At 36.9% G+C, this 22594-nt stretch overlaps 3 protein-coding genes and 1 pseudogene across 3 annotated transcripts; 1 reads left to right on the top strand and 3 right to left on the bottom strand.

Moving 5' to 3' along the window:
- The first annotated feature begins 125 nt into the window (after positions 1–125).
- On the top strand, positions 126–1669 carry LOC113728443 (type III polyketide synthase B). The gene is made up of 2 exons (XM_027252847.2): positions 126–328; positions 436–1669. The coding sequence occupies exons 1-2, from the start codon at positions 151–153 to the stop codon at positions 1431–1433; spliced, it is 1176 nt and encodes a 391-aa protein (XP_027108648.1). The 5' UTR covers positions 126–150; the 3' UTR covers positions 1434–1669.
- A 1867-nt stretch (positions 1670–3536) lies between these two features.
- Positions 3537–4917, bottom strand: LOC113731180 (snakin-2). Its single transcript, XM_027256284.2, has 3 exons — positions 4443–4917; positions 4197–4239; positions 3537–4040 (listed from the first exon to the last, which is right to left on the bottom strand). Exons 1-3 carry the CDS (start codon positions 4530–4532, stop codon positions 3859–3861), a joined length of 315 nt encoding a protein of 104 aa, XP_027112085.1. The 5' UTR covers positions 4533–4917; the 3' UTR covers positions 3537–3858.
- Positions 4918–7730: 2813 nt separating this feature from the next.
- On the bottom strand, positions 7731–12790 carry LOC113731179 (uncharacterized). The gene is made up of 7 exons (XM_027256283.2): positions 12642–12790; positions 12233–12532; positions 11430–11629; positions 9268–9408; positions 9101–9181; positions 8207–8331; positions 7731–8116 (listed from the first exon to the last, which is right to left on the bottom strand). The coding sequence occupies exons 2-7, from the start codon at positions 12456–12458 to the stop codon at positions 8068–8070; spliced, it is 822 nt and encodes a 273-aa protein (XP_027112084.1). The 5' UTR covers positions 12459–12532; positions 12642–12790; the 3' UTR covers positions 7731–8067.
- A 2168-nt stretch (positions 12791–14958) lies between these two features.
- On the bottom strand, positions 14959–20284 carry LOC140004101 (probable alkaline/neutral invertase B; annotated as a pseudogene).
- Between the last annotated feature and the right edge of the window lie 2310 nt (positions 20285–22594).

Below are 22594 nucleotides of genomic sequence, written 5' to 3'. Positions count from 1 at the left end.
TTTAGGTGATAAAACTGAAATTCCTTAAAAAAATTCAAGAGGAGCCAGTAAAGGCAAGTATAAATAGATGTAGCCCTTTGTATTGTCACAAGAAATTTCCAAGTATTGTCACAAGAAATTTGTAAAGACATATTCCAGAAGAAAGACAGGATGGGGATCGAAGATGCCGTACATGGGTCAACGATCGTAACTCCTGGAAAAGCTACTATTCTTGCTCTGGGCAAGGCCTTCCCTCCCCAGCTTGTCATGCAAGAGTTCCTAGTGGATGGATATTTCAGAAACACCAACTGTGATGACCCGGACCTCAAGCAGAAGCTGACTCGACTCTGTAATCTCGCTCTAATTAACCCTGTTTACTGTTCTTTATTTTACGTACATTTTGACGTACAAAAAACTGAAGGGATCTAACAAGGTTGTTCTCATGGCACAATACAGGCAAAACGACCACGGTGAAAACAAGATATGTGGTAATGTCGGAAGAGATCCTAAATCAGTACCCTGAGCTCGTGGTTGAAGGCCTTCCTACCGTGAAGCAACGGCTGGACATCTGCAATCCAGCTGTAACAGAGATGGCCATCGAAGCTGCGCAATCATGCATCAAGAATTGGGGAAGGCCTATTTCGGATATCACGCATTTAGTATACGTTTCTTCCAGTGAAGTTAGACTGCCTGGCGGTGATCTATACCTAGCAAAAGGACTCGGGCTTCGACCTGAAACTCAGAGAGTTATGCTCAACTTTTCTGGCTGTTCTGGAGGGGTGGCTGGCATTCGGGTAGCCAAGGACATTGCTGAGAACAATCCAGGGAGCAGAGTATTGCTGGCTACTTCTGAGACTACCATTATTGGATTCAGACCACCTAGTGCTGAAAGACCCTACGATTTAGTCGGCGTTGCACTCTTTGGCGATGGTGCTGGAGCTATGATAGTCGGCTCAAGTCCTGAACCATCCATAGAGAGGCCTCTGTTCGAGTTGCATACCTCAATGCAGCATTTCTTGCCTGACACGGAGAAAATCATTGACGGAAGGCTTACAGAAGAGGGTATCAGCTTTAAGTTAGGCAGGGAACTTCCTCAAATAATTGAGGACAATATCGAAGGATTTTGCGCTAGATTGATGGATGTTGCTGGATACTCAGAGAAGGACTATAACAAGATGTTTTGGGCTGTCCATCCTGGTGGCCCTGCTATTCTGAACAGAATGGAGAAGAAGCTGGATTTGCTGCCGGAGAAATTGAATGCCAGTAGAAGGGCTTTAGCAGATTTTGGAAATGCTAGCAGTAATACAATTGTTTATGTGCTGGAATACATGTTGGAAGAGAATAAAATTGCAAGAAAGGAGGATCAGAAAGGGAACGAGGAGTGGGGACTAATATTGGCATTTGGCCCTGGAATTACTGTCGAAGGCATTCTTACAAGAACTCTCGCAGTCTGAAACCTAGTCACTGGACTTCCATAGTAACCCTTTTAGGCAGAGCAGTTACATGCAAGTGAAATTCTTGTCTGAAGAAGACGATTTCAAGTTTTTTTTTTTTTTTTTTTTTTTTGCCTCATAATAAAGCATTGAATATGCAACGTTTCCTTTCTATCAGGATGAACGAATGTTATTACCACTTAAATTGCAGCAAGATATGCTTGAGAAGCTGAATTATATTCAACTTCTGACGACATAATTTTTTTAGGTTTTCAAGTAAACCAAAATTTTGTTTCAATTGTATACTTTGGGTATTCTGTATTTGTAAAAGATCACACCAAAGAGTTATTAAAATTGAATGCAGCTAACAGTAGTAGTCCAAACTACTCCAAAACAAATTAAAGAAAAATGAAGAAAAAAAGAGATTAAAGAGACAAACACTACAGTCTATCACGTGTAGGAATATAAGAACCCATATCAAATTAAAGGAATATAAGAACCCATATTTTACTACAATGTAACAAAATACTTTTTGTCATGTGCAATTACATTTTTAATCCCAAAAATATTCTTAGAATGTTAAATTGATGGATGATTATTAGAACTTTGTGATGTGTATATGTTTACAATCTAGGCGAATAATTTGAACATTATATTTAATCAATTTACACCATCCATGTTTCATTTTTATTTTTTTTTAGTCAAAAAGAAATTTTAGTTTACAGAACCTAGAACTTGAACTTTTATAACATTAGCTCGTAGTGTTGAAATATAGCACTAGAGTTGGAGAAACACATTTCATTTTGGCTAACATAAGAGTTTCCTAACTACTGTCCATTGTGTTTTAATTAGCCAAAATTAGAAATTTGGTATTATTCCAAAAAAAAAAAAAGTGCTGCTTTGAACCATTCCTAACTAGTGTCCATGTACATCTATAGGGATGGCAACGGGACGGGGTTGGGGTAGGGAACCCCTCCCCCATCCCCCGCCCCGCTGCCTACAAACTCCCCCCGCCCCCACACCATCCCCGTCCCCCGCTTCCCCCGCGGGTGCCCTCGTAGGGTTGATAAAAATTTGTTATATAATTTTATTATGGTTAAATTTTAGCAAATAATCAACTACTAAAATATCAACACATCATCAAATTATTATTCATTGTAATTTTACAATTGAAACTTATTAAAACAATCAAATAAAAATTATTTGAATACAATCCAACATGACGAAATAAATATAACTAAAGTAGTCAAGTTTTCACTTTAGGCACAAATACAATCACTAATTCATTATTGTGCTTGTACTTTTTTAAAAAAAATATTATTGTATTAAGTGTAATTAGAGATTTAGTATAAATATATTAGTAAATTTAGTATAACCAATTAATAATTTGGATTAGTACACATATATAATTATTAGTATAATTAATAATATCAATTATATTATATATACTAATAGACATTATATAATACATATAACTAATAATATCATTATCATAAGTTTGTAACTAATTAAATTATATATTATATATAATTATATACATATATATTTTATATATTTATTTTTTAAAACGGGTGGCGGGACAGGGGTACACTCCCCCGCCCCCCGCCCCATTTCTAAGCGAGGGAAAAAAAATTCCCCCAGCCCCCCGCGGGGCAGGTCCCATTGCCATCCCTATACATCTATTTACTCAATAGTTACAACTATTATTACCATTCTTTCGTAGAACCATTATAAGTTACTAATATGGCAAATTTTTCATTCATTAAAAAATATGAAAGGGAGGAGAATAAAATATTCACACGGTAAAATTTAACTACCTGCTTTATGGTTGATGCACTAATTTCTTGATGGATGAACCATTAAATGGATTGATAATTCTTTGTTGACCACCTCATGCATTTACAAATCCATGATTTCACTATGTTACTGTATCTTATACATTTACACACCGTCTATGCATCGTCGGTTTTGAATAAATAATAATGATTATATATAATTTAAATTTAAAATTTAATTTTTTATTCATGTGTCATAAATTTAACAGTGATAATATATATACTATTAGCTAGCGTATACAAAATATGTTAAAAACAAAAAACAATATACAACCAGCACAAAACAACAAACAAGAAACAGCCAGCCACAACTTCTTTTTATTTCTCGTATGCATCCAAGGCAGAACTTAATATCTCGTACACATCTAACTAAATTAACTCATAAGACACATCACTCGTACAACATATACAGTAGTATACAACATATCGCTCATGCAAAGGGTATTAATTGCACCAGGGATTTCAACACCTACTCTCTCACATCTTATTTGCAGCAACCAAATTGATACTTCACGAACAAAGACATATGCTGCAAACCGATAAGCTATCAATCTATCCATGCATGGAGATGGGAGTGATGGAGAAGAGATGAGTAATTGGCGGTGGTTCGTTTAAGGGCATTTGCGCCTGTTGCCATGGGTGGTAAGGCTGGCATAGCAAGGACAAGCTTCATAGTTGCCTGAAGTCCCCGGAGGAACGCAGTTGCACCTGACACAGCAGGTTCCACATGCCCTCTTGCAAAGCCTTGGTCTCGATGATAACTGGCATCTCCCTGCACAAGCTGCCCCACAATCTGCCAGAAATTAAACTTCCATTAATTCTTCGACCACTAACCTAAACTCTTAGGTTATTTATACTACTATCTTCCGGCTGATAAAAGTAATAGTAACTAGTAGGATGTCAATGATAAAATAACTAATTACTACAACTCAAGTTATTGAACGCATACCCATTTTTGGGCCATAACCTGTGTTTGAAACAGCATTGCTGGCCTGCACCACAAAGGCAGTACAAGGGTTAAGTCAAATTACTTCATGATTTATAAGAGAAGCCAACTAAAATCTCAAACGATATAGGAAGAGGTGCATGGCAGGAAAATGAAAAACTATATATTCCTCTAACTAATTTGATGGTACGCTATTGCTCATTAGATAGTCAGTGAAGAAAATTGGTGTGAATTTAAAGAAAACGTTACCAGTTGATGATTGGTTTGAACCGCTTGGACTTGGTGGAGAACCAGCAAAGAAACGAGTATGAACGGGATGATTAATTTTGCAAAAGCCATGGATAGATTAATACTCTCTGGAAGAAACGAGAATATGAGATGATAAGATAGGAAACTGAAGAGCTAGGAGCTGAGGCAGTAGGAGTCTTGCTTCTGGGTGATGAAGGTGTGGGGAGGGCAGAAGTACGCAATTTATAGTGGAGAGAGGCCGGCCATGAGGAGGTGGTACTTGGCAGGCTTATATGAGGACAGAGAATCTCATGAACAAGGTATATACTATTTCTTTCTTCTTTTTTTCGGGGGGCTGATAAGAAGGTAAATACTACTACTATATAGACTAGCACAATTACCATACACGGAGGGAGTGATGATTTATCGGTGAATCACAAGACTTTGGGAACACAAATTCATCGTACTGAGTAATGGATGGATCGATATCAGGATATGCATGCAGAGGCAGCTGGCATCATCTCCTATAATGTACCTAATCATTTAGCAAGGCTACCTGATGTAGTTTTAGGTATACGTCAACAACGTTTCATTCATTGATACGTACAGATTTAGGCACTGGCTAAACAAATATATCAAAGTGGTTGTTATGTCAATTATCGAATAATAGCAAATGTCCAAAAAATAATGCTATGGGTATGCAGTGCCGACTTTGCCTGATGAGAGCTCAAGTCCAACCCAATGTCAAGTCTTCCGGATAAGCCTAAAAACTCTTGGCACCAATTACATGCTAGTTGTACTATCATATTTGCATGCAAAATGGTTGGCGGAACTTGACTTACCTTGTGCTTGGCTTGCTAGGAAGTTAGGCAGAGGCTAAAACGATTTCTCATATATTTTGGTGGTATTACGAACACGATTTCTTCTAAATATTAGAGCTCGTAATTTCCATTACCAGGCGTGACGTGACACACAGTTACAATAAGCTGTAAATCTTTTCTTTCTTTACCGACTAGAGCTCAAGAAGCCAGGACAGATAGGAGTCGACGGATTCAGTGAACGAAACATCTTTGGTCTAATCCAGAGTGTGGGGGGGGGGGGGGGGGACTCTTTAGGTCGATGATATGATTGATTACAATTTATAAAGAGAGCCCCACACCCCACAGCACGAACATATCTTTAGTTTGGCGAGTTCATACCAGGAAAGCTAGCTCTTGTCTTTCTTTAATTTTGCTTCTTCATTTTTACTTTAACAACCTAGCAAGCTAAGCTGGTAGCATAGTCGTAGTATTGTCCACTACTGCCATGGATGGACATAGAATCAAATGCTCGTGGTGTGGAAGGTCCACTGAATTTTAAGGTATTGTGCTTCACAGCTGTTGTTTCTGGAGCAATTCCTTGACCGCTTTAGCTGCCAAACCCCAAACCCTCCAGCAATCATCTTTATCTTTACGCGGGGGTGGCAATCGGGTTAAAAACGGATTGGCTGATCGGATTGAGATTCAAGTATAACAGGGAATCTGTTGATTTGAATACGACCCATCAATCCGCAACGGATCAATTTCGAATTGTAGTTTTGCACTGTGGTTGGCGGATCAATTTTGGATTGACCTGAATCTGACATTTTCAGATTGACCTGATATGATTTGAAACATAATTTTAATTTACTAATTTAATACTATAGTTTCTAATAAAACCAATTTCACCAAGACTAATTACATATGGCCTTGTTTGGAACCCAGATTTTTTGTCAAGTTTATTTGTTACAAGTTTTTTAAAAGCTTTAGCTACAGTAACCTCAAAAAATTTTTTAAAGTTTTTAAACTATACACTTCAAAATATTCAAAAATCTACTTATTTCAAAAATTTTTAAAAAAAACTTCTACAGTAAGTTACAATAAAGTTTTAGACAAACTTCTAGAAAACTCACCTTTCAAACAGGGCAATATAATCAAATAATAAAAATCTCGATAAAACAATCCTATACCAGATCTGAAATAAATTAAAACATTGAAAAAGTATTTTATTCCAAACCAGATTTAAAATAAACTAAGACACTATAAAAGTAAAAAATAATATAATACATTATTTGTCCAAACCTAATAATTTCAACTTCACACAAGTTAAACAAATTTATTTAGGATTAAGTGATTAATGCCTTTGGAAAAAAAAAGAATAACTTAGTTTAGTTGGATAAAATATTTTTATATTTATTAAATTTTTTTTAATTCATAAATGGGTTATCGGATCAAGCCATGAATGACCTGAATTCGATTTACTTTCTTTTTGAATTTATCAAGTCGATCCGATTCTAATTCCAACCTGTAAAATCTCAATCCAAACTCATTAATTTCGCATTAAATTCATGATGTATTTTCAATTCGTATCCAAAATTATCACCCCTATTTTTGTGGGCCTATACGCTAACTCTTTAACTTTGAGAACTTTTCTTGTTCATTTTTTGAGGAACTTTCACATCTCATTGCAAACAGGAAAGAAACGAGGAAAGTTGAAGGCTTTTGGCATATCAAGTCGCAATCGAAAAGACGCTTACCAACCGCTGGGCCTTTAGCGCAGTGGCTACCACCTACTTGGTGGGGTGGAAGGCAAGGGTTTGAACCTTGGCTCCCACAAAAAATGTCACATTTCTGTGGCTTGTTCCTAAAAAATTCAAGCGGGTGTGCTGTGCACCCGTCTGGTTCGTTAGTGGTTCAGTTTCTTCCGACTTATCCCTGGACCTCCTTAGGCCCGTCCCCTTCCCCTTAGTGTAGGATAGATTAAGTTTACCGTCTCCGGCAAAAAAAAAAAGAAAAGAAAAGGCACTTGCCAAAAACAATAAAATGAGACTTACCAAAAAGGGTGAATTGGTTCTTGAAAGTATGCAAGGATCGTACATGCCAGATGCTAGGGCTAGACCACTTCTTTTCCAAGATAATCGTCATATCTTCCCATCTTTTTAGCTTGATACCACCACATATCCCTTACTCTCACTCGTTAATAACAATTTCCATTCTATAGGCATTGTCCAATTTCTGTTGGGCAAAAAATGGCTCCCAAACGTTAACATTCTTTTCTTTTCTTTTTTTTTGGTGTCAATGAATATTCCGAAATTTAAGCACCGTCCTAACATTCAAGCTTCCTGTGTGAAATTACTTGCGGGCAACACCAACATGATACACTCTCTTGAGAGCTACACATCTTTTGAACAAAAAAGGCTAAAACAAGATGAAAACAGCACCGCGTAGTTAGTGATTTCCGGCTCCGCCCGCTGAATAATACAGCTAAGGGGTCGTTGAAAAACAGCAGCTATTATCCAAGGTGATTTCTCTATAACCAATCTATCTTTTAATGTATGAACACTTGAAGCAACAAAAGTGTATCTGCTTCTTGATTACGCATATCTTTTTGGTTTTATGCGTTTAGGATGGCCAATAAGCTATTATCTGTTACCAAGTAATGATTAATTAGATATCAAAGTTGCTCGAATAGCCAACTTTACAGACCATCACTCCCTTAAATTTCGACACTGAATTACCAGCAACCAACATGAACCGTGAGGAGAGAGCCCTGACAAAAAAGTTAAAAAGAAAACAATCGACTACTACATTCAACTTCTTTTTGGTGGCCTGCTCAGACAGATAATGAATCATACTACTCCAGAAGGAAGGCGTAAGACCAGCTGTCCTCCAAAAACACTGCAACATGGATAGAAATGTTCAAAAAAACAGCTATCATTCTAGATTCTATGAGCTCGAGAATAATAAAGTACAAGAAGTTGAGTTCACCTTTTCACATAATAATAACAGAAGTCTGCTAGAATGAACGTTTGAACAATTTCAGATATAAGCACCATGGAAGGCCACAGTCCATATCCCAAAGCCGTAAGCAGATGGCCACGACTGTCCAGAACCTGTCAAAATGAAGAAAAATCACGCCAACAATTAGTCAAAGTCATGTTAACAAAGTTTCACTTTGGGGGAAAAGCAAATTCACACAAACCGTTTAACATGTCCGACCTCTTTTTGGAGGATTTCAACTAATCAGCTATGTGCTTAACAAAGGGCAATCTGTCTGCCTAAACAAGGTTGTCTAGTGACTTAAAAGGACAGTACTCTGGACATAGGAAAGCAACTAACACCCGAGTGCCACTTTGAGCCAGTGCAAGTATACCCTCTTTCTACTCTGACTATGCATAGTTTCAAAAGAACTCAATCCCATGCAAATCAGCAATATAAACATCATCCTATACCATATTTAATATCCAATTACTCTGATGAAGTCCATGCTTATTAACCCACCACCACTTTTGCCTGAACTATTTGACACGCAGTCATAATATACCATAAACACTGATCAAACACAAGGACATGGACACATATCAAAGGCGATCTGTCAGTAAAGCACTATTGATGTTTACCTAATTTTTTTAAGTCCTTAAGAATGAATAAATTGGCTTATGGTACTGCATGTTCTCCAACTATGTTCTAAGCCAACTATTTTTCCGAACTTCACCTCAGAGTTCGTGTCAAAGTCAACTAATTATTACCATCTAAAAAGAACCAACATGACTTTGTCGACAATGAGACCAATGTTAATTCGCATACTGAGCAGATGTCAGATGATATCAGATAGTTTCTCATACTCCAGGAAATGTACATAATGAAGTGAGTAATTCAAACCTGGAGAACCCAATGAGCACAGCTTAAAAACCTTGCAATACCCAATGCAAATACATAATGAGCTGTGAATGGCTCAACAATCTGCAATGAACAATATAAAAGTATCACCACGACGACCAGTAATCAAACCAATATCAGACAAAGGTCTCTTGGCTTGGTGATTCTACCTTAGTGTTTTGCATAACTCGCAACTGAGGCAGCACAGAAACAGCTTCAAGATATACACAGAAACCCCAGGCAATCCTGTTGATGATGTGATGTGATGTGGATGGATGAATTAGTATAGCTAAAACAGCGCAAGGTACTACCTGCACATAATAAGAAACCAATGCTATCATTAAAAAAGGACAAGAAAAGAAAAGCCATAGGAGTAAAAAACAAACAAGGACATTTGAACAAATCTAACAAAGGAAAACAAATGATGAGAAAAAGTGGATGAAAACTAAAATAAAAAATAGCCCAATATTAAAGGGTCTTGTTCTCTGTCTCAGAGACTTGAGTCTAACAAAGAAAAAGAAACGACAAGAAAAAGTGGTTGAAATTTGAAAAAAAAAAAAGAAGCACAATCTTAAAGGGCCTTGCTCTGTCTCAGAACAGAGACTCGAGTCACACTCTCCTAACCCCAACCAGTTTCTTCCTCCTCCACACAAACCCCCCCCCCCCCCAAAAAAAAACAAAATGCCAAAAAAGAGGAGGAAAAAATCAAATTAACGTTGTGTGATAGGCCTAGCCATAATAAACCAAGTATCCACCAATACAAACCCATAACCTCAAAAACTTTCTCCCTCACTAAACCTGTTTATGGACAACATTTTCTAAATGTTGACGAACAGCCTATTACGCTAATCGAGAGTTATAAGCAAAAAGAAAATTCATCATGGACACAAGAAAGGACACAAAGTGTTATCCAGAAAGAATAGATAAACCACAAGCTTTAGTAGTAACATAGATACACTATCCACCTAATGGGGAAAGCAAGCAATTTATGTAAGCACAGACAGCATGGGAAAACTAATCCATTGAAACACTTTGGAACAGAAAACAACAAAGGAAAGGGATACAGTGCAAGAAGGAATCTGAAATGACCAACACTCAATTTCAAACTATCGATAGAAGAAGACATGCTATATGTCAAATTGAGCTTAATTATTTGTTTCACTCAGCTTCACCTATCTCCCAATACATACTTGCACGCTTAGTCGCATAACATATTGAAAGCATAATTCTACCTTACTACATGTTATGAATCACTGACTGCATCCGTAACTGAGTGATAATCCAGCACCTTACTTTACGTGGCAAATCTATATTCCAAGCATATGTACTTGGAGGATTCAAAACTATTGTGGGAAGTAAATGATTTATCATATCATGTGACATTGCAAGAGCTATCGCAGTTGACTAAGCAAAAATTTGATATATAGAGTTCATTTAAATTTTTAGAGACCAAATCAAACCTTTCAAGATCCTGAAATAATAGTGGCAACTTCTCAAATCCTCCGGTACCCTATTCCTCTCTGCAACCATTTTTGACTAAATTTTTCAAGTGCAGAAATGTCAATGCATACGAAAGACAGAGTTTATTTCTTCTCTATTAATATGGTTTTATTTTACAAACCATCCTTTTACTCATTTCGGACATACAGAAATTCCTTATATGCTTCCCATACCCATGTTAGTGCCATGTTATGTAAGCACAAGTTCTTTAGGACCAAGAGCTGAGTCACTGTCATTTCAAATTCAGTGATATTATCATCCTGAGTCTAATTCTTAATGCCACATACTATTGTTAATGCCAAATTTTATATATTGAATGTGACAAAGTGAGTGAAACCACAATAAAATTTTGGTACCATGAAATTGCATTTTGTAAATGAGTACTTAGCCAGTTCACCTTGTATAAATGTGTTAAAAACTTAGCATAGTTCACTTTGTATACATGTGTTAGAACTTAGCATACAAAACATACGTGAGTGGACATCAACTGAATTTAACATCTCCACCTCTGCATAACCTAAAATGTGCTCAATGCATCAGCACGTGTTCCCTTTTACAAAACCACTGACTAAGTTTCAATACACGTGTTGCCAACCAAAGTCCACCTAACTCACTGCAAATTCAACTAAAGCAAACACACTTATTTGGAGCACCAAAAGACACTCATCAAATTCATGGTCAGTGTAGCACAAGGTCATCTAGGATCTTGGATAACCAACAAAAAATTACTAACTCGTAGAAAAATTACAATGAAGAGCGATGGCAAACATCAAATGTCAATGCATCCTATATACGGAAATGATCAATTGCATGCAAACAATCTGGGACTCACCACATAATACAATGCAAAGTTGTCTTTGTCTTCCATGTAACTCGACTTCAACTTAAAACGGATCATATAGATAACCCACAAGGTAGTTGCCAAAGTAGCTAAATCAAGCAAAGTGTGTATATCATATTCCATCACAAAACTGCAGTAAAGCCTAACAGCCAAAAACATAGCTGTTAGCTCCTGGGACTTGAGTGAAAGCCCTACACAAAATCCAATTAGACAACTGAACAATTAGCAAATGATAAAACAGGTAAAATCAATAGAAATTGAATAAACAAATGCAGGCATTAGATTCTACAAAACAAACAACGCCAACACCCTCTCTCCGCCCCCACCCCCCCCCCCCCCCCAAAAAAAAAATACCCCCTCCAAGAATTGAAGCAAAACGAAATGGTAAACACTCTAGAAAAAGGGGCAATTGTTATATTCTTCCCTCCAGAACTCGTTAAAGGAAAGCCTAAAAAGATCAACAGCCAAGCGCAATTGAGTTCGTAGCGAATTAAGAAAAGAGAATTAAAAATCGCATCTTTTTTCTGATATCAACTTAACTACTCTTTACAAAACAATTTTTTTAAAAAAAAAAATTAAAACAGAAAACCCACATCTTAATGCCTTTTTAATTGAAAGTCCCCAAAAAAACTGGAAAAAAGAAAACCCACTATCCAAAACAAGATCCTTCCGCAATATGTAAAATAAAGCTCAAATTTTGCCGTCAGAAACGATGAAATAATCAACAAAAATAATAAAGAAAAAAGAATTGAGAAGCCTACAGAGGATTCGAAATTAAGGGAAGTTGGAGATACCAGCGCAGGTCTTCTCCTTCATAAGCTTATAGATAAGGACAGAAATTCCAATGGAGTGAACGGCCTCGGCAGCAACAAAGAGGTTATCGTGATCGTGAACGATAGCACGGAGGAGAACAAGGGCCGCCATACCGGAAATCACGGCGAGGAAACCTTTGACCTTGGGTGGTTGCCTCCGTACCCATGTTTTGACGGCTTGGATCGGCCTCTTCCCTGTGCCCCTCATTCTGATTCCGGTGGTGTTGGTGATTGTTGTTGGCTTGGCTACTGACGTTGCTTGGGTAGGCTACCTTACTCCTCCTAGCAATGAAACAAACGGACACTGATTTACCCCAGAAAAAAAAAATGAAACACAATTAAACACGAAATTGAATATATTTATATTTGGATGCAGATATAACATAAATACCCTATCGGCCTTCTTTTTTTCTGTTTAAATTAAACCCATATCGTATTTGGATATAAATATAACGAAGAAAAAGATCTGGAAATTGAAAAAAGTCAACCACTCTACAAGGATGCAGCAGGCTGATTCGTCGGTTTTAGCTTAGAGTCTCACACAGTCAGTCTGACCAACTTAATAAGGAATTAGCAGGCTGACCTCCTGTTTTGCTTGGACACCGCTTTTTCTTTTCTTTTCTTTTTTTTTTGAAAATTTTTTATTGTATCACGAATATGTTCTTAAATTATTTTTTAAATTGTTTTAGCCGTTTTTTAATGTCACGTATATCCCTAGAAAAAAAATCGTACAGTATTTAATCTAACACCTTTTTACAAAATATGTTTAACCCAAACAAATTTTGTCACATTATTTAGTTGAAAAAAAAAAAAGGTCATGCTTACACTTTTATTTGTTCTCTTTGGACTTTTGAACGGGCAAACTTGTAACTGGAACTAGGGGTGCTGACGCTTCGAGAAAAATGAATGGCCGATTCAATTTGGATCGAAAAATCGGATATAAATAAAATGAAATTCGAGAAAATCGATTAAGATTAAATTTTGGTAAAACAATTTGAGAATAGATATTGAAATTCAATTCTCGAATTCTCGATTACCGACTGAATTACCGAATTTCATATTTTAATTAAATATTTTATATATTTCATGCCTACTAATATATAATATGTATTAGTTATTAGTGTTATAAGTTATAATTTATGCTTATAAACAAATATGTGATCTTAAAACATAGCATTGATTAACATATTAATAATTTTGATATTATTAATTACATACTAAATATACTTAACTAATCTATATTGGAAAACCAAACTAAAATTTTGGATATTTTATTGAAATACTGATCATTCGGTCGAAATTCAATTACCAAACAAAAGTTTGGACAGTAATTAAATGTTGCTCTTGCTAAAAAAAATAGAATTTTTTAATCAAATTATTGGCCGATGAACACTGCTAACTGAACCAGCCTAATGCAATTAAAGTTTTACTGGATAGATATAATACTCCTACACATATACATATATATATATATATTATAAGGATTTTTTTTGAAAATACAATAGAAGAATCAGTGTAAAATTATGAGTATAAATGTCATGCACCTTTGGTATACTAAATGCACGATTGAGGTTGCACGCTATGCATCATGCACCTTTGGTACACAGAATCTTTAAGACGATTCGATTAGATGACCGCATAAAAATAATAATAATTAATACTTCTAGTAACATTTTGTTGAATGAATCTTTTGTGTGATATCGTTAGGAAGCCGTCTGAAAAGTGGAGTTTTCTGAAGCTAGAAAAGGGCAAAGAAAACAGGCAAACTTCCTGCTCTCAGATTTGACTTCAAAAGCGCTGGTAAGTACTTTGAAACAAAATAAATGTGAGTTGCATGTTCGGTAGACTTCACATTGAAGACCACAGCCATTTGTTTTTTGATTGCTCTGTGACTAATAGTAGTATTTTTTTTTCTTTTCCTAACGGAGTGGGTGTTCGGATCAATTCTTACGGGGCCCGACTAATTCCACTCCGACCCAGCAGGAGAGGCCCCTTACTCCCCAACACGATAACCACTGGGACTCAATCCCGGGTAAGGGAGCTGGACAACGACTTTCAAAGGGCTGTCGTGACCAAACGAGCTGCCCAAGAGGAGCGACTAATAACATTATTTCATTTGGAGGTTTTTCAAATCCAAATATGCTGTCCATTGGCCTCAAACCAATTGGAGCAATTTGATTGATTGGGTTGGAATTCACTTGAAAGGCAAATCTCTTGCTAAAACCCAAGCAAGAGTTTTGTTAGCAGCTGCTGTTTCCTGCATTTGGAAAGAAAGGAATTCAAGGGAATTCAGGAATGAATGCAGGCAGGGATACAAAAGTTGTTCAAGAAGAGATCTTTGAAATAGTAAGATGCAGATTGTCCTCCTTTAAAAAAATCAAGAACACGGATACTAATAAATGACTGCAAAGGATTTGGTTGTTATCAAAGAATATTTATTCAATTTGAAATTTTAGTGTTAGCAAGGATTTGGTTGTTATCAAAGAACATTTGTTCAATTTGAAATTTTAGTGTTAGCTGCTGCTGCTTCTATTGTAATTGGCACACAAAGTATCTCAAACTGTTGTGACATTAGCATCGAATGTACGTTGTGTAAGTTAAAGTTGCTGATTTGAGACATATCATGTATGTTATTTTGGTTCTTAGATACTAATAATAATAAGTTCTTACTTATCCAAAAAAAAAAAAAGTACTTTGAAACAGAAGAAAATTTGAAGAGACTTTATGCTAAGTGCCAAATGACAGCAAAAAATACTAGCTGGAGAAAAGAATCCAGATAACGCTAAGCATTTAGAAGTAAAAGAGCGGACAGAATCATATGTATCTGCTAACTGGTTAGTGCAAGTTCCTGACTGAAAGCTACTAATAGGAAAGCTCCATCTTTCACAGAATTCTTGATGAGCTAAAAATCCTTGGTCCCTCCTAGCCCAAATATATGCCTTTTGCCCTTTCCCTTCTATTCAATTACTTGGTTCAACTGTGCAAGTATCTCCATTCATCCCGACAAATGAGGGAGAAACTGAGGTCGCAGGCAAGGAGAAAGAACATGGAGAAGCATCAATTGGTCCATGATGATGATCTCCTCAAGACAGGCTTCAGATGCTTGTCTTCTTCAAGTGCAACCATTCCCAGATGTGAAGGGTCTTCAAGCATCATTTTTGCGACCAGGTAGCCAGCAATGGACCATGTTTGGTTTCTTCTAGCCTGTTTCCCAATGAACCGACCAAGTTTGCCATCGTAGTATTCAGGCCAGCCATCTTTTGAAAGCCTGGTTTCAGCAAGTTCAATGGCACGCCGTGCTAGCTGAGGCCGTCCTATCTTGATACATGCAGCTGTCAGGAGCCATAATAGCACTGCAACGAAAAATTGAACAATTATAAGCAAAACCTTAAAAGGGTTCATTTCTCACACTCTCTATAGTATTGCCTCGCCCAAAATGATATTAATCTAAGCATTTTATACCCAGATAAAAGTGATATAGATACCGCAAGCTTTTCACTTTTCACTTTTTCAGGATAAAGCAATTACAGTACATAAAAAAATAATCACCCCGTCCATGACCGTTCAACAAGAAGGATGCCAGCATCAATATGCAGGTACAAGGTAACGATACTTTAACAATTCCATAAAATCAGTACATCAATATCCACCTCAGAAAATGGATACTGTTTCTTCTTTTGACAATCTCAAGACCATAACCATTAAAAAACTCAAGCATTTTTTCAACCAACAAACCACTATGATGTAGTCAAGAAACAAGTTACTTGAGAACTTGAAACCAGACATACAAACAATCATCAGATTGTCCTGTTTTCTAGCGCAGGTGCACTTCCGATTAAATTGCAAAGTATGGTACTCTAAATGAAAGCTTACCAGGCCATGATCCTCCATTATGGTAGCTCCACCTAATATTCTTTGGATCACATCCAGTAATGATCTGCCATTCATGGCCCTCTATAGCTGGATAACAAACCTTCAGAGGCATATCTCCAACAAGTTCCTGCCAACGAGACTCAATAAGATCCATAATGGCAGTTGCCTGTTCAGGTGTTGCTAAGGATGACAATATTGCAATGCAATTGCCCAAGCAAAACCAACGAAAGTCCATGTTTGAAGGGCCAACATTTCCAACAAAGTAGCCACCAAGTGTTGGCATGAAATCGAATATCCATTCTGGAAGAGAATCAGGCATGATATTGAATTTATTTACTGCTGTGTGGGAGTACTCCTCAGTTTTATACCGATATATGTCATTGAGCTGCTTCATATCTATCCAAAAGTAACTTCTCATGTGATAACTCAAAGCATGAAGACGCTTAACTATCCGTTCCATAAACTCCTTCCCTTCAGCATCTTGCTTGAGCAAAACCAAGGCGCATCTCAAGGCCATGAAAAAAAGTGCTTGTATTTCAATTGGGTATCCATAAACACCCTGAGGAGAAAAGGAAAAATAATACTCTAAAACATGAGAGCATAGAACTCAATGCTAAGGAAAAAGCTCTTCCAACTAATCATTCACCCTTTGGAAAGCAAAAATTAAGAGCTTTTGGCAGTGTTTGATTGCAAGCATAAACACTAGCTTCTGATTTAGTGATCATTGGTCAATTCAAGTAAGTACATGAAGCAATTGCTTTCCTACAAAAGTAAGGATTAAATTTTGAATCACAACCCCAAAAAAAGAAGACGAAGAAGAAGAAGAAGGGAACTTCTTAAAATCTGAATAGCGACTGAGCATCATTGACCAACATGGATAATGACATTGTAATCTATCTTCCAGAGGGATAAGTACAACAAAAACAAAAATCTCCAGAGCCTTGCAGCCATAATAGCCCTCAATCATGCAAGACAGGAGGACAACAGTTTAAAACCCATTAACTGCATGGTTTTTCCAACTGTAATTTTTTTCTGAACTTCTGCAAAACAGAAGCTGAGCTGATTGCATACCAGTAGTCAGGTACTGTTTCCAACTTAAGTACATCCACCTTCTAGATCTGTAAGAGTCAAATGCTCAACACACTTAATTCTGGATTTCTGGTTTCTAAACTGAACACCTACTCCTCCATTGAATATTCAGAGACCAACTAGCTTCTCAATTCTACAGAACAATACTTAATATCACTATTCCAACAATGACATTTTTGTTCAAGAAGCACCTTACAAACAGTTCCATCTGTTTAGGCTTCCAGCACGATTCACAACCACTAATTCTAGCCTTACAAAGTTTAGTTAAAGCAAACGGCCAAAAATATTGCATAGGGATCAAGTAGACATCTGACATATAGGAAGCAAATTCTGATGTGCCTTTGAGCTGTGTTCTTATTTGTTTTTATGGGTGTAATATCTTTGTATCTTTAGTTCACTACAGTCTAATACCTCCAATGGCATCTTGCTTATCCAAAACACAGTGTTACAAAACTTTGTATCTATTGGACAGCAAGCAACAAATATGATGCTGATTGGATCTATGTTAACATTCAGCAGGGGATGTGGAATAATAGATGTAGAAGCTATATCTTTGATACCATAAAATCAACTCCATGATGAAAATTTTAACAAAAAATCAGCAATATGTGAATGAAAGTTTTGAGCTGTAAGGTGTAAGAATTGGAGAAGCTCCAGTCAACCACCAAAGTCATTTCTCACTGACAGTAGTTTACTCATTCCTGTTACTTCCAATGATATCAAAACCATAAGATCATTGAGCGAGAGGAGTTCTAAAGAAAGGAGAAATAAAAAGCAAAGAAACAAATGTAGAGAAAAGCCTATCTCACAAGCAACAAAACTAAAAATTAGCATAGACTGTCGGGAACTCACCATTCTCCGATCAATCATACAGCATCCATCAGCACAAAGAAGAGTTGGGAATGTGTCATATCCTTCTGAAAGGCATAAACTGAGAATTAGCCGCATGCCTTTCTGACACTCAGGCATCTCAGCCAAAGAAGAATCTCCTGTTGACCTTGTGTATGCTCGAAGTAATATGATCCACCAAAACCCAGAATCAACGGGAGCCACTCTTCCTATTGCACTCTCGCCAAAATCTGCCATCAATGTCTCAGTATTCCTGACTGGGTCATGGAGTACTTTGAAACTAGCAGGCATCACACCCTCTCCCAATTGGAATCGATCAATCTTTTTCTCCCATGACTGAAGCCGAAGGGTCTTCAAGATGAAATTTTTCACTATTTCAGGTTCTCCATTCATCAGAAAGGCCAATGCACTAGGAACAAAATCTCTGACAAACACCTACATGAAAAAAAGATGTCAATCACCACATGTACAAATGGAATAGGATGGAATAGGCCTGTAAAAGTATCATATGCCATTTTATCTAAATGCAAGCTGGAGGCAGGTAGAGTAATTGGAGGAAAAGAAAAACAGATAAAAAAAAATTAATAGTAATTTTTTCTTCAAAATAACATAAAGCATAACAACACCTTATCCAAATGACAGTTTGCAAATGATTTTCCATATTATCCATGGACTGGCTATTAGGAATGTCTGTTTCATGCGATGCGCTCTGCCATTCTAACAACTCTAAAAGCCCATTTGTGATGAACATACTTGATGGTAGCCTAACGCAGGTCATGCATCAAGTAGAATATAAACTACCAATCAACCTTTAGTTAACGTAGGTAAACAACACATTCACTGGAGATTACAGCACCTTAATCCCTGCAATTAACTGAGAAGAGACGAGATAACGCCACAAATCAGAACCCAATCTTCATGTTCTAATACCTACGTGCTCTCAAGTGAAAATGAATTAAATTGCTACTACTCACGAGTCAAAAAAAAAAAAATTGTTCGCGAAAACTAAATACTGCTCTAGAAAGACAGAAGTAACGTTTTCAATGCATCACTTGCTTCACCTGGTCATAGTTGAGTTTTTCTTCAGAACTGTCTAATGCTGCAATGGTCCCAACCGGTTGACCACGAAAATAGACCAATGAACGGCGTAAAGTTTCCCATGCCTCAGCAATCATGGGATGTGGCTCGTATCCGAATAATGACCTCGGAGTATTAAGGAGAGACCTTTTACTGGGGGAAAAAAACCGTCAAAATGATCTAAAGCTCGATAGTAGTTATCCGCCCTCGACGGGGGACAAGGAGAATGTCCCGTTGGTAATTCAGTAAGTGACCTTTCATCAAATGATCGCTGTCTATCTATATTCAGATTCTTAGGCCTATCTGGCAACTTGGAGAAATCATACTCTTCTAGTTCAAAAACACTACTCGACGAATCAACATTCTTGATAGTACCATTTTGAGAAACATCAGCAGAAAGGGTAGACATTCTTGAAGCCTTTAATTGTCTTCAAGAAAAGTAGTTCCGGGGCAAACTATATCAGCAGCTTAGCATTCTGCATTTCATAAATCAAGATTCAGCCAACAAAACCCTCACGTGCGACGTGCAGAATGACAGATAAAATCATTTCAGCAAAAAATTAAGATATGGGTTCAACAAGTAATGTTTGCTAATGTGCTTTAATTCCAGAGACAGATAGACACCGCCAATCAAATATTCCTTGGCGTACTGACATCCGACAAATATAATTAAAACAGGATGAAAGAAGACAAGAAAGAAGAGAGGCAGCCAAAAAAAAAAAAAAAAAAAAAATGGCAGAGAGGCCACCCCCGCGGCGCCCCCGGTGGAGGGAGAGAACATCATTTTGCCTTAGAGCAGAATTCAGGACTTAAAGAACTCCCATTTGGCAGAAGAAGTGGAATCGGTATTGGGACATGCATGAAACGAAACGAGAGAAAACCCAGATTCAGAAAACAGATAATACATGTATTAAAGCAGAGAAGACGAAGAAAACCAAATTATGAACAGCACCGATGATCAATAGCATCACTTACGCAAAGCTTTTTAAGGATTGAGGAGTGAGAACAATTAATAATGAAAGAAATAGAGATCCCACGAAGAGGCTGAATATAAAGAAAGGACCACCAGGCTAGAATATAGAGGCATGGGAAATCTCTTATATCGTCAGTAATAGGGACAAAATATCAACAGGTAGGCCTGGAGAAGCCTGGGGTATATAATTGAAAGATGCTGACCCAAAGCAGCAGCTTCGTCACGTAAGGACAATCAACATCTACACATATTTCTTAGGTCACGGAAATAACATGAATTGCAATACAGGGTAAAAATGCTCTGCATTCACCAGCCAGTTTGCGCGTGGGAAGAGGGGTAGCTGGCTTCATACGTCATGCGTGGCGGAGGGCTATGCCATTCGAAAACTGCAACTGTGTGAGCGATTTGGTAAATCTGTGATATGTTAATCATGTATATGTAAGTTGTAAACTCTGTAACACCCTTCAATATTTTGTGTCGAAGGATTCGATGTCGAAATCAAGCTGGCTGCTCCATATTGTGCCGTCATTTGAAGTTTGAAATTGGAGTGGGGAAAAAAATGGGAGTGCGAGTACTCTATGCCTGCTCTCCAGCATTTTGAAGCGTCCCATCAGTACCAAGGAGTAAATGGTTGTAAAAAACTTCTTTGTCCATCACACATTAATGAGTTTGTTTGGATAAGAGTTTATTTCTGTAGCACTTTTTATGATGTGATATATGTGAGATAAAAAGATGATTGGAAAGATAAAAAGGTAATTAGGATTTGTGAGAATAAATTTTGTAAACCAAATTATCTTTGTCCAAACAAACTCGGTATATATAAAGTGCGACCCCCTAACATCACTTCTATTTTTTTGAGAATTAATCTTGTATACCTTATACATGTATACGCTATCACCATTACATATATAATACATATATAAAATTTAAATTTTGCTCATGTATCATTCATTCAATCGTGATGGTGTATACACTAATAGTGTATATAAAATTTATTCTTTTTCTATCCGTCCTCGCAATATTTATTATACTTATATACTATTGAGAAGAGAGAACCCAACTAAACTATACAATTAAGAGCCAAAAGTTAGACAGTTGAGTCCAACAATAAGTATCAATAATTTATTCTACTTATACACTATAAAAATTATGTAAAGAGGGTAAAGGTTGCACCAGTTATACTGGAAGACGTGTAGACCAACACACTCAAAATTTTTCGATGAAAAGGAAACTGAATTTACTGTGCAAATTTAGCAAGTAAGGTTTAAACTCTTTGACTTGAGAATCAAAAGAGATTTAGAAAGTTTTCATGGCGAACTTGGCAAACTCGTATTAGTTGATTATTAGCGATGAGGAAATTAGACGCGTTCAATCAACTGAAATTTGTGCATTTCAACATAATATAATCTTTTGTTCAATTATGCAAATCAATATGAATGTAATTCATAATATAAGCACATTATGTGATGTAGGTCTTGGGATTTTGCTTCCTTTTTCGGATAATCATGCGCCTTGTACATTGGGTCCACAACTGTTGTGAAATTGACGGACGGAGTTGGTTCTGGTATTTTTTGTTGTGCCATGTGCAGGTAAAAAGTGCCCTGGGGACTTGTGCAGCTTAAGCTGATGATGGAAGGGGCCACTGGGCAGGGGTTGTTTAGTCCGTACCGGTGAAGGGAGCAATAATAATGCATGTTTGTTTATAGGGATCTGTGTCTGGTAGTGCACGTGTACGATCAGTAGATCCAACCAGCAAAAGGGTTGGTAAAATGAGCACCGGGCTGGCGCACTGAGGGGGGCTTGGTTGGCGTCCCTAATTGGCAAAATTGCCTTCTGCGGCTTGGACTATTGGTCTTCAATGTGTGAAATGAAAACAAATCTTCACTTGGGTCCGTTTGTTTCGGGTGAAAATATTTTTCAGGAAAATATTTTTCTAATTTCTCGTGTTTGGTTGCACAAAAATTACTGAAAACATTTTCCTATGTAAAATATTTTCACTCATCCTATGGAAAACAACTTTCCTTCCAAACTTACTGAAGTTGTTTTCCGAAATGCATGCATCCCGCCTGTAGTATGTTCCAAACTTACTGAAAACATCTTGTAGTATGTTCTTTTTTTTTTTTAGTGTAAACAGGATGACTCAAACCTAAAACTTCTTCCTTACACTCCCTCCCCCATACCACCCAACCCAACCCAACCCTCCTCCTAGTATATTCAAAATAAATAAAAAAAATCTCATCTTGCTCATCTTATGCTAGTAATTAATTATGTATAATAGGGACATTCTTTTCTAGAGAAACTTTCAGCAGTGAGAGTGCAAGATATATGTCACAATAAGCATTGCATGTGATTGATATTTGACACTAAATGGCCAGCAATTTGTTTATTGTTTAAGGAGATATTTTTTATTCATATATACATTTCTCCAAGATTTTTTAAAGTTAAACAATGAGATAAATTTTCTTATTTTGCATGGGAAGAAA

The sequence above is a fragment of the Coffea arabica genome, chromosome 2c (genome assembly GCF_036785885.1).
Source record: "Coffea arabica cultivar ET-39 chromosome 2c, Coffea Arabica ET-39 HiFi, whole genome shotgun sequence".
In the NCBI taxonomy this organism is placed as follows: domain Eukaryota; kingdom Viridiplantae; phylum Streptophyta; class Magnoliopsida; order Gentianales; family Rubiaceae; genus Coffea; species Coffea arabica.
The sequence above is the reverse complement of the archived record's forward strand: the minus strand, read 5'-3'. Positions and strand labels throughout refer to the sequence as shown.